This window comes from Plectropomus leopardus, chromosome 7, assembly GCF_008729295.1.
Source record: "Plectropomus leopardus isolate mb chromosome 7, YSFRI_Pleo_2.0, whole genome shotgun sequence".
Taxonomy (NCBI): domain Eukaryota; kingdom Metazoa; phylum Chordata; class Actinopteri; order Perciformes; family Serranidae; genus Plectropomus; species Plectropomus leopardus.
In genome coordinates this window covers 31,802,470-31,819,541 of record NC_056469.1, presented here as the reverse complement: position 1 = coordinate 31,819,541, position 17,072 = coordinate 31,802,470, and the positions used below count along the sequence as shown (strand labels likewise).

At 40.4% G+C, this 17,072-nt stretch overlaps 1 protein-coding gene across 1 annotated transcript in view; it reads left to right on the top strand.

Moving 5' to 3' along the window:
* The first annotated feature begins 1,162 nt into the window (after window positions 1-1,162).
* LOC121945662 (thrombospondin type-1 domain-containing protein 7A) overlaps window positions 1,163-17,072 on the top strand; it is a 224,008-nt gene continuing 208,098 nt past the window's right edge. The window contains exon 1 of the mRNA XM_042489960.1: window positions 1,163-1,316. Coding sequence (XP_042345894.1) covers window positions 1,163-1,316 — 154 coding nt within the window. The remainder of the gene's footprint in view (window positions 1,317-17,072) is intronic.

Below are 17,072 nucleotides of genomic sequence, written 5' to 3'. Positions count from 1 at the left end.
CACTCTAAGCTCATGCAAAGACACAAATATTTACACACCTCACATGCTGGTGTGTCTAATTTTGTCTTTTCCAGTCAACACACCTGCTGCAGTTTGGCTCATATTTTTCAGTAATAGAGAATGGCACAGCGTTTATTTTATTTTAGTGTGAAAGTATTAAGCTGTTACTGTACGCCCTCATTGTCACTTCTCCTGTTCCATCATTTCACTTTCACACCCCTTTCTCACAAGCACACCCCCTCTCCCTCATCTCTCCCTTGCGCGCTCTCCTTCTCTGCTTTAGTGTTTTGCTCCTCCTCGCCTCCCCCATCAACCCCCCTCCACTTTCTCTCGCTCTGCATTAAGCCCTGCTTGTCTCTGATCCTGGAAGCAGTGCTTATGGGAGCTTCTGAGACCAGTGTAAGCACTGCTGGTCTCCAGTCGCCTTCCCAGCACTGCAAGTGGAGGAGGAGGAGGAGGAGGGGTATCCGTCCTCATGCCTTAGGCGGGAGACAGGAAAACGGGAGAGGAAAGAGGAGAGAGAGAAAGTGAGAAGGGGCATGTTAGACATGCAGAGAGTGTGATAATAAAAGCAAAATGATAGAGAGAGAAGAGAAGACAAGGGAAGGAGAGAAAAATGTTTAAAACAAGCCAGGAGTAGAAAAAGAGGAGAGCGAGAGCAGGGTGGCACAGGGAGAAGAAGAGCAAATGAGTGAGCGAATAGGAGGCGAAGAGAGAGAGAGTGAGCGAGAGCAAGCGAGAGGGAGGGAGGCGAACAACACTGCAGACACTCGCCCACTGTCACTGCTCCACAGCCAGAGGACAGAGGCAGCAACGGCAACAGTGGAAGCGGATACGATGGAGGAGGAAGACCGAACCATCCATCTGCAGCTCAGTCCCCGTCAGTGACAGCCTCCCTCCGGGACCATCCTGCCAAGTTGGGAACAAGAAAAAAAAAACTCTCTGTCCTTCACAAGACCAAGTACCGGACCTCAACTCCTGCAGGACTGATAACACACACATAGACACACACACCTCATTATTTTTCCCCTCTCTTACATGCACTTCCTCACTCTCTCAAGCACACTTCACTTCTTGTTGCCTTTTGGACTTTTTTTTTTTTCTTCACTGCCTTCGCTGACCTTCTGAGCTGAGTGGATTTACTTTTATCCTCTGGCGGACCATGGGGCTAGGGTGGAGGGGTGCAGCAGGGACCCTCCGGATAAGGACAGAGGGGAGCTGGTACCTTTTGGTGACATTGCTGCTGCTCTGTGGTTTCAGGGAGGGAGCTCACGCGCAGACAGATGATGAGAAGTCTGTGTACTTCTGGGAAACAGGTACCGCTTGCTAAACCACTAATTAGAGCTTATATTTGATCCCTTGTTTTACATATGGCATGTTAACGACGGCGGGTAGGTGGCGAGTTAGTGTGTGCTGGTGGTGCTGTGTGACCTCCCACACTCGGAGGAGCTCGTCATGTGTGTGTTTGCAGCTCATTATCTGTGGAAAAATGAATAGTGTGATAACTTTTCCATTTTTAGGGAATCAGAAAATAAAATGCATCTGTTAGGGGCATATTCTTTGTTGACTTGCACATGTCTACAATGCTTCCTCATGACACACTTTGGTCGTACCGTGAATTTATTTGATGTATACGACTCTACGCCGCTAAACTTCAAAGATACATATACTTGAAAGATGACCCAGAAAATCTACAGTAGAGCTGTCTCCTCACGCTGAATGCACGCAGGACAACGGTGATCCATTTTTGAATGGATTACTTTCATCTCCCTGAGTCTCAGGTGATGCACCATTATTGAAATGTTGCTGTTGTGTGTTACAGCATGCGGATGATTGATGGGCACTGCCGCACAATAGTGCCCGGTGGAGGAAGCGGAGTGGAATGGCTTTTGATGGTATTGATACGACATCAGCGTGGGGTGGAAATTCATACATGTAGTAGAAGCGTGGATTGATTGGTGGTTGCAGTATTTTTGCACATGCTTGTGTTCTGCTCTGAATGTGGCTGTGTTAAACTGTCTATCAGAGGAAGAATCATGTGGAGTCACTGTGGGACCTACTGAATTATATTATCACTGTCGACATGCATGGGAAGCTCAATACCAAGCATAGACGCTGAGCTCTAAATTTAACCCTTTGAAACATGACCAAATTGACTTGATCTTTTCAAAACCATGGAAAGAGGTAAATGAGCTATGAATAAAGAATTAACCCAAAAAATAACAAGAAATTAGTAAAAGGTACAAGAAAATTACCTGGAAAACAGTAAAAATAAATAAATAGATAAATAAATAATAATTAAAAAAAAAAAAAAAAAAAAAAATTTAAAAAAAAGGAAAAAAAAAAAAAAAGGCCCGGAAAAAATGCTTAGAAATTATAATAATGTTGTAACCAAATTTCAAATGCATAATTCTGATAATTATAAATGTAGATTTTTTCCCTTTTCTCCCTAGAAAATTTCCCTAGCTTGTTCAAAATATTTTTCTACTAATACCTTGCAATTTGTGAAACATGTTTTTGAAAGAAATCACACCAATTTACTCAGTGTTCAAAGGTTTTCATACTTATGAAAGGCATCTGAAGGTGACTTTAGTATTTTTTAAGCAGGACCCTTTTTCCCATGATTTTGGATATAAGTGACAAATCGGAACCACATGTTCTGAAACTGGTTCGGTGTTGAGCGAGCGCTGCAGCTGGCAGTCACGAAACAGGCTTCAGTGTAACTTGAGGCATTTGTGCAACGTCAGTTTACATTGACTGTAGTACTTGTTTTTGCCACTTAATAATAATATATATATAATAAATGTCTGACAACATGATGGGAGGATCCCTACAGAGATAGACCTTTTGTTAAAGGGTATCATCCCTTCTTTTTAACCATAAACATCCTGGGAAACACTACCCACCAGACTCCATTTACAAAAGAGTAATTTTAGCGTGCATAGAGCCAGCGTCACATTGGTGAAAATGCATTAACATAATGGTAATTCTAGTTGCTATATTGTAGGTAAGTAGATTTGAAGTTTCGTGAAGATGTCTCGCCTGAGCGGCTTCTGCAGTTCTTACAGACGAGTCGGGAATCGCAGGTTTTAAACTCTGTGTTGTTGTGAACCCTTTCAGAGGCACTGAGGTCATATGTGAGCTTTGAGTTTCAGTGACCCTAATGACCCTAACCCTAACGACTCTGAGACTCACGTATGACCTCAACGACGCTGTAAGGGTTTACGCCCACGCAGGGTCTGAAGTCTGTGTCTCCTCACCAGTCCGTTAAAAATAAAAGACGCCACTTGAAAGATAGACGAAACTTCTTTAAGAAACTCAAGCAAGTCCAGTTGCCTACAATATAGCCCCTAAAAATAGAGCCAGCATGTTTTTTGTGTGAATTTAGGGTTTATTTTAACCAAATCAGAGTTGGTGATTGTTGGAACAGTGAAAAGACGAGCCAAGAAGGTTTTTATGATGATAAAATTACTGTTTATTTAAATGGAGCCTGGTGGGGATGGCGATAGTGATTTCAAGGTTGTTGTTGGTAAGTTTGCTGCGATATACTGGTTTTAAGGGTTTTTGTGAATGAAAGTTAACGATTATCATTTGCTTAGATGCAATATTGAAAAAAATAAAAATGAAACTAGTCAGAGAATCTCACCGTTGTTTTGGTTATTTTCAAAGTGGATACTTTTTACATACTTCAACTAAAAAATAATTTCAGTTATAGTGGTAAAACATTTGTTGACCAAAATTAACCCTTCTGGTTCCATTCCTTTAAGGGTCGTTCCTACAGATAATAATAATTCTTTAATATTGTGACGCTGCAGTAGGAAGGCAATTATCCTGGCATATAAATCTCTTACCTTTGCAGCCCTACTGTCTGGTTAAACTAAAATAATTTTAGTCTTTGATAAAAAGGTCTATCTCTGCAGGAATCCTTTTCATAATACTGTCAGACACTTAATAATAATTATAATAATCTGTGCTTGTCAGGGGCACAAATGCCCCAACTGGTCACTTGCAGCCTGTGTTAATACTGCTGCCTGCAGTGCTCTCCCTCAATACTGAACACAAACTGTTGTTCCCATTAGTCACTCAGACACAAAAACACTGGAAAATGAGGTCCAGGTTGGAAAATACACAAGTTACCCTTTAATGTTAGATGTATAGAGTATAGATGTTGCAGTGATTGACAATTTGTAATGGACATCAAGAAAATATCTCTCTGCAGCCTTTTTAAAAACACTGGAAAGTCCTTTAAAGCATGAAGTAAATGACTTGATTTAATCCTCATTTAGACAGAAAAGCTCTGTAGGTTAAGGCGTGCTATTTTCAGTTTACCAAAACTATATTTTATCAATACCAGTACAACCGCTCTCCCTAACTCTAACTCAAAAGACCCCATTCCTCTTGTCCTGCCCCACCTCGCCCAGCACCGCCAGTCCCCAGTTGACGTATCTCACGTCTCTCCTGTGGTTCTGCATCTTTAAAGAGGATGTAGCTGAGTAAGGAGATTAAAGGAGCAGGGATTTAACAACCCAGGAAAGACAGCCCAGGGAACAGACTTGAAAAAGAGAAAGGCAGAGTGAGCACTGCAGGCAGAGAGAGGGACTAACTTAACCTACATCTACCCTACTGTAGGTCATAGTGATTACGCCTCTCTCCCACGCTACAGCACCTTTCTCCCACACTATACATGCTCCTCAACTGGAAAGCTCTAGGCTCTGCGCTTTGAAATGTAATCCAGTGCTTGGAGTTTGTTCACTTCTTCCCAAATAAAGAGTAGCGCATTGATTTCAGCCCCGGAGTCCTCTTTTTTTTCTGTGCCTCTTTGGTTTGACAATTGCCTGCAGAGTATTAAAATCACATAGGGCAATTTAGGGCTTTGAATCCCAGTGCTTTTCATCAAAATGTGATTATGTTTGCACAAGATTTGCATACTTCCTCTTTCCAATCGAAGCTTGTTTTATTTTTTATTTTTTTAAGAAAAAAAAACACAAAATGTGATGATGTTTGTGCACATTTGCAGAGTGTGCAGTGGAGGGAATATTCTTGTGGCAAGCAATGCTCTGATGTTTTGCATATTGATGAGTCTAGCTGAAATACAGCCCCTGTCTTCAAAACTGTGGGGAATTGGGCCTGCATTGCTTTTATTGCCTTCTGTGAAAATATGATGTATCTGTTTTGGAAGGTGAGACAGTTCAGTGCTTTTTCTTTTTTTGTGATCTGTGAATTCTATTCAAATGAGGCAGATAGAGACAACAGGCTCCGCCAGACACCGCAAGTGATATTTCTGAAGGTGGCGGCGAGGATAACTGGAGAAAAAAAGAATGAGAGTGATTATAGCCACCATGAGGACGGTGGTGGTGATGATGATGGTGATAATGGCTTGCCACAGATTTTCCGAGGCCTTTGAGAGATTGCGGGGAGTTTGTCTCCCTCTCAGACGCTTTTTTCACACCATTATTCTTGTTGTCGCTTCCTCTCAACTGTGCACTCCCTATACACTTCTTTCTCTGTATTCCTATCGCTCTCTTTCCCTGTCTGGCACTCATGCTATATTTTGCATTTCTGTAGTAAGATTCACATTTTTTTGTTTTTTTTCTGTTCAATGCAACATTAAAATATGCTGGAATTCCACAGCAGCCTTATCTGTTGCCCATAGCTAGGAGGCAGCAGTCTCCACACCAGGGTGACAATGGATTGAACAATTTTTGCAGCATCCTGCATGTTCATGTGTAATAGAGAACTGCTAAGTGCCACACATGCGGAGACACACAAACACACATACACACACACAAACACACAGCAGATGCATCGCTCCCATTCTGGTACTGTGGCGTGCTTCATTAGACTCTGTTGTTGGAGCGACAAGGTTGCCAGGTTTGAGCTGTCAAGACCTCACATGTGTGCCCGAGGACAAAGCAATTACAGGTGGCAGAGTAGCTGATGGTGTACTCAAGCAAACACATACTGTAACATCTCGATGTCTCTGCATTCCCTGCACGCCTCACTCTAAGTGTTTCCTTGTGCAGTTTCATGATGATGCAGGTTCATTTTTCAGTGGATCTTAAAATACATCAAAAGGATAACTTTGCAAAGAAAACAAACATTTGGTCTCATAAGCGTTCTTGAGAAGAAATTTCCTCTTAAAACACACTCATGCAGTTTTAACAAAGATCCCGACATTCATCGATGTTTTCTGATTTGGAATTTTGTGTCTTAGGTAAGAATAGAGTCTAATAGTAATATTTTCTAATAATAATAATTTTGTTTTTGTAACAATATTTTTCTTGAACATAAACATTATGTCATTAATGTACCTGTCATTTGTTATGTTTGTTGAGTTTAACACTCAGTTAGGAGGGCAGACTTAGGCGGTACTAAGGTCACCAGGATATGTAGAAATCATGCCAAAAACTCATGGAGATGCTACATTGAGGATATACTAAGGTTAGTCTTCACTGGTTGAACAGGCAACTGAGCTTGCAAACATTGCAGCCGCAGGTGTTGGGAAGGGCGTTACAGGATTGTAAACACCCGGTTAGCAACAACAGAGAGAGATTGTGTGGAAAAAAAGGGCAAATTTCACATCTAACTCAGTGAACTTTTTTTTTTCTTAGGTAAGAATAAAATCTACGCACACTCAACAGTGCACGATTGTACTGACATTTTTGTACAAAAGAATGGGTTATTAGGTCTTTTTCAATTTTACAGTTATTTAGTATTATAGGTTTACTAAGGATTTTTAGTAGTTTTTCGATAGTGGGTAGGTGGCTAGGGATGGGTATCATTAGGATTTTATCGATGCCAATACTGGTACTGCTTATTGGTATTAAAACTCATGTCGATACTAGTCTATAATTTGGTGCAGAAAAAAAAAGAAAAACTAAATCCCCCTCCCCCCACGGAAATTAGGTGGAATGGATGTAATGTCAAACTGATAAAGGATACGAAGTGTAAGGAGTTGACAGCTCTGACTGATATCGGACAAATAATTCTCTCAAGTGTCCTCATCTTCCTCTTCTTCAGTCTCTGTGTGTGAGCAGAGGGCTCTGCAGTCTCATGCCCTTTCATGTGGATTGGCGGGGTGTTCACGTATGCTAATTAGGATCAACCGGCACACGCTTTCAATTTACAACGACAATTGGATTCATTAAAGGTGAACACAGATGTGAACAATTCTTCAGATAAAGAATGCATCATGAATGTGATGAAGACTTTTCTTCAGAACAAATTAAAGAAAAAACATACTAGTTAATGAGGCCGATGGTTAGTGTCCTTTTGATATGTTGAGGCGTCCATCCAGAAGTGCTGAATCATTAATGAATCTGGTTTGACATCCTGATCTGATCACTGTTTATCAAGTCCCACCTTTTCCCTGAATGCCGCCCTGTAATCTTCCCTGGGATCAAGATTATCTATCACTGAGATTACACCGGAGTCTCCTCTGGCCCCTGATCAAGCCAATCCCATTTCACCTACTGTCTCGCCTCATCAGGTCAAGTCACACTTCTCAGCACGTGCCTCTGTTATCTTGGGCCTGCTAAGTCACCTGAGTCATATATGGGCTGTCCCACTAATTGCTCCAGTTTATCAGTTTACCTGCTTACCAGGTGTGTGTGTGTTTTTATGCAAGTACATGTAGTGTTTGATATTGACAGGTAACACTGCGAAAGCAATGCAACGCGATTCAATTCGGTTCAATTCAAATCAATTCAATTCAATTCAGTTCAATTCAGTTCAGTTCAGTTCAGTTCAGTTCAGTTCAGTTCAGTTCAATTTATTATTATTTGTCCCAGAGGACAATTTGTGTTGCAGCAAATGTAAAAATATAATGAAAACACATAAAGCACAAACAATGTTACACAGAAAAATACAACAGTTGACATTAATCTGTGCACAGGGTGACTTGCACCTGTGCACATTCAAGCTCCACAGGAGCAGATTAATAAGCAAAGCAGTGGCTCTCTTTCAAACAAACTTTCTGATTGGCCATCTGTTACATGCTTTACCCATAGCAGACCTTGATGGTTCACTATCTAAATCATAAATCACAAACTTGAATAACTGTATTCATTGACTATGATTACATGGACAATATGTTCGTTTTTTTGCTTTTTATTCCATAAAAGACAATATTCCTACTAAGCTGTTTACGTGGCTAATGAAAAGAAATATCCGAGTATTATTTCTATATACATACATGGAAAACTGGAACAGCTTGAGCTGCTTGTGACATTTTGCTCAACATTTTCCATTATTGATGGACTTGTTAGACCCTTTCATTCAGTTATGCACCTTCTTGAAAAAGTGGGTTGTGCGATATTTGTGCATATCCAGACACTTGATGATGTCTTTCATAATGTTTAAAAGTATGGTGTGTTTCTTCTTCTGAACAGAAATGTTGGCTTTTCTTTAAGGCATGCATCTCTACCCCGCAACCTTGCAAACTGATGGCAAGTTAGTTTACGTACAACACACAGAGCTGACCGCAAACGGACAAGAGGCCTGAATGAGCTGCATATTCTGAATGCACTGTATATATGAGCTAAAACCTGAACAATATAACATATTCCACGTCTTTATCAGAAAAAGGCTGAATATCCAGTCAGAATAGGCTTTTTACACGAATGTTTAAAATCCAAAATGTCATATTCAGAATAATGATGGAATATAAGTGTGTATGTAATAGCTGTTGTTGTTAACTCTCAATAAGGAGGGTTAGCTTGGGCACTATTACGGATATTTAGAAATCATCACAGTATGAATTTCCATACTGTCAAAAGTACAGATGCTCATTAAGTTCAGACGCTTTTCTGAGGATATGCTGAGGTTAGTCTCCACTGGTGGAGCAGTCAGCCGAGGTGGCAAACATGGCAACTGTAAGTGGTGGGGATAGCGTTACAGGATTGTAAACAACTGGCTAGCAATGACAGAGAGACTGCAGGGAAAAATGGCAAATATTCACATCTAACTAAGTGAATTAAGGTTTTTTTCTGCCAAACTAGAGTTCGTGATTGTTGAAACAGTGGACTAACTAAGCAGATTTTGATGAGTTTTATTAAGTGTGTTTTTTGAGTTGATAAGGCATTACGTTAGCCTTAGATTGACTAAAGAGAAAAGCTTGAATTGTACAATTGTATTTCCCTGTTTAAATAGGAAAATCGGTGTAAGAAAATTACCTTTGTTGACATTTTGTGAGTTTGGATCATTAATTTATGAGACTGGAAAAGCTAAGAGAGCTTGCAGAACATACTGGAGTTACCAGCAGGGGGATATAAGGGTGGGTAGGTGGCACTGCACAAAATACCACCCAAGCCTAAATGATAGTAGAAAAAAAAAAAAATATATATATATATATATATATATATATATATTCTTGGTGGCTTAGTTTTATCAGATGAGCTAATGAGATCATTTCAGATCATTTAATCACACCGATGTTAATCCAGAGTGTGTGTATGTGTCTGTGTCTGTGAGTGTGTCTTTGCATTTACTTCCGTACATTTGTCAGCGTAGTTTCTCTAATAACCTGTCACTCTGCAGAGACAATGGCGTTTTAGTCCTACACAGTATCTTACAATGAGGACCGCTGCAGATTTCAGCGCTCTGTACGCGATGCTGTGTGTCACCACGTCCCGCTGATGTCACCTTTCAATGCACGGGGACGGGGCGACCGGCGCTGACAGGCCATTGTTAGCCGAATACATTCCTCCCTTCAGAGAGGCAGTAGCAGTGAAGGATGTCACCCTCGCCGTGGATTGTTAGTGGCTCTCCCACAATCACCTGCTATTACGGCGGACCCACTGAAGAGGCCATCCGGGAAATTGAGGGAGAGCGGGTGTGACGGGTTCACAAGCGAGCCAAGGTCATTAAAATGGCGTCTAGCCAAACTGATTGTTGTAGCTGAACTGCACAAAAGTGGGGTCTCAAGATAGATCAAAAGTACTGTATTGATCTCTTGCAGGTGGCTAATTAAGTCGCTTCTTTTGCTATATTTTCTGTTAAAGAACCACATGAGAAATCTGTCTCCTTTTGCCTGATCATCTAATTTCCTGTGGAGTGACTTTGGCTCAGTGTTCCCACTTACAATTTCTCTTTCTAAAAGGATTTTTTGTCTACTTGATGGATTCATGTCCTCAACTGAACCTGACCGCCAGCCTCACTCATTGTCCCAAGTTTAAATTAGAACCTGCCGTCTCTGTACACCCTGAAAATCCTTTTCCTTAAATAGCCCTGACTAAAACCTGCGCACCTATTTCATCCGACAGTTTGTCTTGAATTGAGCCACAGACAAACACACGTCTGACTGAGAAGCTGCAGCTTTGATACCAGCGGGAATGTGACTGATATTGTCCCAAATGAGAACATCCCTTGGAGATCCCTGCCTCATTTTTGCGAGCGCGCTGCAACGTGACCCCCCGTGACCCTAATTAGCATAGCACCTGAGGGCAAACAAGAATCTGGTAGGTAATTGGCCAGTTGCTGTTTGAATTCCTTAGCAACAGGCAACAGATTTAGGCCATGCATATAAATTAAGAGAATTTCCTTGGGATTTTCATTTTTCATTACACAGTATGCCAATGGGTTTTATTTTAATTCAGTGCGCCTGTGTTTTTGTTTTCATTTCTAGTTCAGTTGGAGTGGAAATGGAGGCTAATTGTGTCTGTTGTTTGTGTCTGGCCCCACAACCGTCGGAAAATGAGCGCTCAGCAGCCTGTGGAGTCTTTCTCTGGGTACAACAGCAGCGGCCATGTGGCCTCAGCATCTTTCCGTCTGAAAGCGGAAGCAAGCTATTTTTCAAAGTTAGTTTTTGTCTCGGTGGAAAACAGAAAGCGTGCGGCTCGAGCCCCAGCGGCCCACAGTTCGCAGAAATGATACAGAGCCGGCCAACAGCGCACCATGACATTGCACTTGATTTTAAAAGCATTTGCAGCCCAATGCGTCACGTTTGACCCAGATTGATCTGTTGTGTGGCTTTAGAGATATTACCCCCACCGCTCTCCACTCCAGACTGCTGCGTTTTTAAAATAGCCAATCCATCCAGGGGAGAAAGATGCCAAAGAGATGCCAGAGTTTGTTTAATCTAAATGGCAGAGCTTACACTAAAACCTGGCTATTACTGATATAGGAGGGATGGCAGGATTAGAGATTACACTTCATCCAAAAAACTTTATTTAGAGTGACATAAGAGGATTCCCGCTGCCTTATTCCGCCGTATTCAAATGGCTCATAACATATTTTAGATGGGGCGCTGTGTCTCTCAGCCACGCTGGCAGTGTACTTTGTGGACGGTCATGACGTGAGTAAGCAGATCAGTGATAGATTTATGTTATGTGGGGATGTTTTTTTTTTTTTTTTTACTCCCGATTATCAGCCTTGACCTGGTATATCGAAGGGACACGTGCTGCTGTAAAAAGATTAGTACATGATCAAAAAAGTCTGACCTACTCTTTTTTTTTGACTTCCAGTAAATTTTTTAGCAGAGTCACAGTTCACAATTAGAGCTGGCACAATACCAGATTTTTCCCAACCCATTATTGTAACCAAACCAAAATCACAATATTGAAATTATTTCAGTATCTTAAAAGAAATTTAAAAAATATATCAGTCACATTCATTTTTAACCCTTTGAAACCAGGACCGACATCCGTTTCTTGTGCAACATTTAGACGCTCTTACAGGCATTTCACCCAGTAAAACCTGAGCAAATTGGTTTAATTTTTAAATTTTTTTTTGTTTTAATATAGCAAATATTGCAATGAGCAACTTGGTAAGAACTGTCCCGAAAATTGCACGAAATACAAAAAAAGCTGACAAGAAAATGAATTGACAGAAGAGATGGAAAACAGAGATAGGGAGAAAACTATTAGAAAATAATAATAATAATAATAATAATAAATTTCTGCTAATTTTGGGTAATTTATTGTTAAGTTACTCCTTGCCCTCTTGACATGCTTTTGTATCCATAAGTCTGTATCCATAACATTCATGAACATGACTACGTAGCAGGCTAGTATCAAAACAAAATATTTCAAATGACATTTTAGGAAGTGTAGTAATAGCATGATAGAGTTTGTATTTAAATGGTTTTCCAAGGGGTTTTTCCTTTTCTGTTGTGATGTTCTGTTTCTAAGGACAGAGGGATGGCCCTGCAAATTGTGATTCTTAATATTAGGCTTCATAGATAAAACTGAAATTAAATTATTGTTGGTACAGTCCTTTGAGGCCTTCTTTGTGATCGGGCTATAATGAACTTTGACTTGACCTGACTAATCTGTGAAGGACTCTGTTTTGCCTTTGGGTATGAAATGCACTATATGAATAAATATGCCTTGCTTTACCCAGAGGGAGCCTGTGTATAAGCAGTGCTACATGTGATATGGTTTGAAAACTAGCTGTCTAAATGATGATGGTTAGGTGCCTTGCTCAAGGGCTCTCTAAGGCTAGTTGTTGTTTTCATTCTGCTTCCTCCTTTATCATCCAGTCAAGCATCTCATTATGATCTGGAAAACATGTACTTTTTTAATTTCCCCTCTTTTTCTCCAGTGTTTTTCTCGTGTTTTTGTGTTTCGCAGCGGTCACGTCCCTTTGGTGTCACACCCATCACAAACCAGAACTCAACTCTGCACTCAGCCACAAGTGGAAACACAAACAAATCCTGTTCCCATGTTGGGGAGACTGAGCTTTTTTCGTGGTCATGGACTGGTATTCAAAACAGGCCCTTTACTCCCACGAGAGCTAACGAGGCGGCTTCAGTGGGCTGAGAGGAATAGCGGCGTCATTGAAGGAAAGCAGTGACATTTAGAGGCCGTGCCGCCTCCTCCGATGCTACTCTAATAAAGCTGGAGAGATGGAGGAGGCTCAGGAGTAAATATTCTCCTGTCCGTCCCATAGCCCTCTTGTTAATCCCTCATCTCTTCCACTGACCATCAATAGTTTTTGTTCAGCTGTGGGGGAGACGACATGTTTTACTGTCACTTTTGAGCATAAAAGCATCACAGAAGTTGTTGCTTTGCTGTCTTGCTGGTTAACTGATCTGGATGCTATGGAAAAAACTTAATGTGTGGCAAGAAGATTAATTCATCACTAGATCATGTGTTGAACTGTAAACACAGACTGCTATAATCTACCGCGTGCTTTAGGAATCATATATCAAAGCTATTAAATCCTGCTGAACATCATGACAACATTGCATTAGAATATTGAGCTGCTGCTAGTTTGAATCTTATATAACTGTATTGTTGAAAGTCACATAGTTTTGACCCCATTTCAGAATGATTCTCTGCTCGTTTTTGGACCATGTGGTCTTGGTTCATTGAGTAAAAAAAAATGGTGCAGTAATTCCTCAGAGTGCTCTAAGCAACAGTGACAGGACGGTGGCTTTAGGTAATTGTTTGTGGCAGTATTTTTCCAATCCCTGATTTGATGGTGTTGGTCTGTGGAATTACGTTGACCCCTGTGTCTTCTGACTTGTACATGTTGTGCTTTGGTTTTATTTGCAGTAGAAGAACATTGATTAAAAAGCAACAGTTAACATGAGTCTACAGCCATGTTTAAAACTCTGTGGGGCTGCACAGTAACAGTCAGCATGCTAATATACTCTCAATGAGTGTGTTTGTGTGGACATGAATAAGCAGTTTATGATTAGGTTTTTGTAGTATACTGTTTGAGCATGTAAACACTGTATTAAGGCTGGCAGTATAAAGATAATATATCATATTGAGATATGAGACTATATATTGTATCAGGTATTGGATATTGTTATATCATGATAAAGTATAAGTGGTGTTTCTTTCCTGATTTTAAAGGTTGCATTACACCATGAATGTTAGAAATTTTACAGCACTATATCCAAGAGTTAAGATATATCAGCCTGAACTAAATGATGGATTGACCAACTGATTGACTGACTGACCAGTAAACAAGATACTGATTTGTGCATGTGAACACCAGGTACATTGTCAGTGGCTGGTATCACAGTGTTTCCTACAGTTGTTTTTTTTTTCTTATTAATCCTCTCCATTACCATATCTGTTACCAAGTGCTCTCTGAAGAGCTAACCTTCACACTAACCGCCGGTACTTATTACTCACACAGTTCGGGGGAGGGAAAGATTTCAAACAGATATTAAAAGTCAAGTTGGTAGTAAATCCTTCAATTATACCCTTGATTGATGCTATTGACCTCATTTGCATTCAGGCTGTTATACAGTCGGCGCTTTATCCTTGAAACTGCTGCTGAAATCTGTGCTAGTCTTTTTGTGCCCAGGAATACTTATAAGAGCTTAATATAGGTGCACATGGCAACAGAAATTGGAAAAGATGGTTAATTTGAAGACTTAAAAATGCATAGAAAAGAAAATAAGAAAAGAGAGCGCACTTCATTTAAGCCCTAACAGCATAATAGGCCTGAAAAATAGAATGAGGGAGAGACAAAGACTCGGAGAGGAAACATAGAGGATCTGTCGGCATGTAGCCTTAAAAAGCACACCACACCGTGACACTAGTATCCAAATAATAAAACAGAAATACTGTATATAATGGTAGAAGGAGGGAGAGAGTGATAGAGTGGCAGGCTAATCACCAGTGACAAGCCCCTGGATTAGAGGGAGGGCAGCAGATGGCCTCAGGCGGGGCAGGCCGGACCATATATGAGTATCCCAGTGGGTTGATGAGGCTCACTAACTCCTCATGCCTACAGCAGACAGGCGTGATGTGTGAGGAATATTTGTCAGTCTTTTGGTCGCTTTCCCACCCGCACATTTATACCTACAGAGCAGACCAGACATTACGTCTGTGAGGAGGTCATACGTTCGGCTCAGTTTGGTTGTTAAAACTAATGGCCCGATTTTCACGAATCACATGAATTCACATGCGCGTGGTGTTCTTCTGTGGTGTGTCATTACAAAGTTACACCACCAACGACTTTCCTGGCATCCATACTGCAGCGTTTGCAGTTGTTTTTACAGATCTGTGTACACGAGGAATGTTCTCACAATGTTATCAATATTTTTGTTTTCAGTCGAGCTGTTCTCGTCAAAACGTGACCTGAATGTGATTTTTTTTCTCTACATCTTACCATGTGCCTCCTTCCCCTAATCCTAACCGTCTGTGCCAGCATGTGCATTTGTTGACGTCCCAGCACTGCTCGCCAAGTCCTTGTGTTGTCTAAAAATTACTGCGTGCAGCGTCAGGTTCTGACACTGACGTTCTGACAGCTAGTCGGACGACAGAAGTCAAAATTTGAAACAAAGAATTCTATTTATTTTTTATTTTTCAAAGTTGATTTTTCATTGTTTTGGTTTTTTTTTGTATGAAAAATAGTCTCCCATTGCATCGCCTTCAAGACCCTAACAACAATAATTATCTAACTTAAAGAGTTTGGCGTGAGACGGCAGTGCTAAGATAAAAAGATCATGTTTGGAAATGATTCAGGTGAACTTGTCTGAGGCAGATTTAGGCCTCCAGGTCATCCAGGTGGAGAACGCTGATGAACGGTGGATTATATTCAGTCTGGGGAGAAAAAAAAGGCCGTTTTGTGGAGTGATGGCAAACCCAAGACTGCGTACAATAGGTGGCATCAGAGGCTCAGAGACGCTATTGATTATTAACCTGAAAACTGCCGTATACCTTTTTGAACTGTCTTGTTCAAAAAAAAAGAGAAGAAAGGATTTGAGTTGTCCTGTGTTTCCTCTGTTGCCCTCTAGCCTTTTTGATTTTGGGCAGACCATTGATAGAAAACAGTAAATAACTCAGTGCTACCTTTTTATAAAGCCCAGGCGCTGAGCGCTGAGGGGACCCATAAATGTCCTTGAAAAAAACAGAAAAACAGAAACCAAGGGGAAAAAATAAGAAAATGTAGACAGAGGGTAGAGTCTCTGCTGAAGATATACAGCCGCACACTTCTAGTAGGTCATGAGTGATGATTTAAAGGTGTTTCTCTCATATGACTCTATACATCTTCTTTTAGGGAAATCCTGCAAAGTATGTATCTTTAAAGTTGCAACACATGTCGGCCGGGATTCCCTTCACACAGCTCTCACATTTGACGTCAAAAGCAATAATTGACGTGGCCTCCATTGGCTGGATGGCCTCTAGCAGTGCAGTCCTAGCAGCAGCAACTTGCTGACAGAGCTAAAAGTGTTAATGGGGGTTAGTCCACATTCCCAGGGGGAGAACCAAAGCCATCCCACCACCATGGATGGGTTAGGCTCTGGTGACGTCTGCACTCTCCAGATTCCCGTTCTATTTTTTAAAAGTTTTTTGATTAGTCGATGTATTATTTGGTCTCTTAAATGAATAAAAAGTTTCCGTGGCCAAAAATATAGACTTAAAAGCCATTGGTTTGTTCGACCAACAGTCTAAAACACAAATGAATTTAGGATGTAACAAAGAGAAACAGTCTTTACATTTAAGAAGCTGGAACCAGAACCTGTTTCCACAACTGTAACCCAGTCAGCGAGGTGTGCAAGCTTCCAAGCTAACTTTATTTCCGTATAAGATTTTACACATATGGTCTGCTCAGTTAGTTTCTTTGAACTTCGGAAAGATGTTGGCACTTATTGTGAAAAAAGAAACAACGAAAGAACAAATTACCCAAAAATTAGCAAGAATTTAATTAAAGTTAAAAAAAAAATTACCTGAAAATGTATCAAAAGAAAAAGTGGGACAAAAAGTAAAAAATAAAAATAATAATAATAATAATACTACAGGGAAATTTGTGAAAGGACGAAAGTTTTTAAAAGAACAAATTACACTAAAATTTGTGGAAAGAAACAGAATGTTTAAAAAAAACAAAACAAGGAAATTACCTGGAAAAAGTGCTTAAAAATAATATTAACTTTTAAATAAAAAAATTTAAATATGTTATTATGGTAATTATAAATATAATTTTTCCCTTGCTGTTCTTTTTTAAACAGCTTTCTAAATCTCATAATTTCCTGCAGTTCGTGGAACATCTTGCAGATTACGCAGTCACACAAAGATTCTCGTTGGCATATGACGTGAATGCAGGTGATTTTTTTTTTCCTGCTCAAAACCAGCTTGCATGTGTCTGCTTGTTCGAAGACACACACTCAA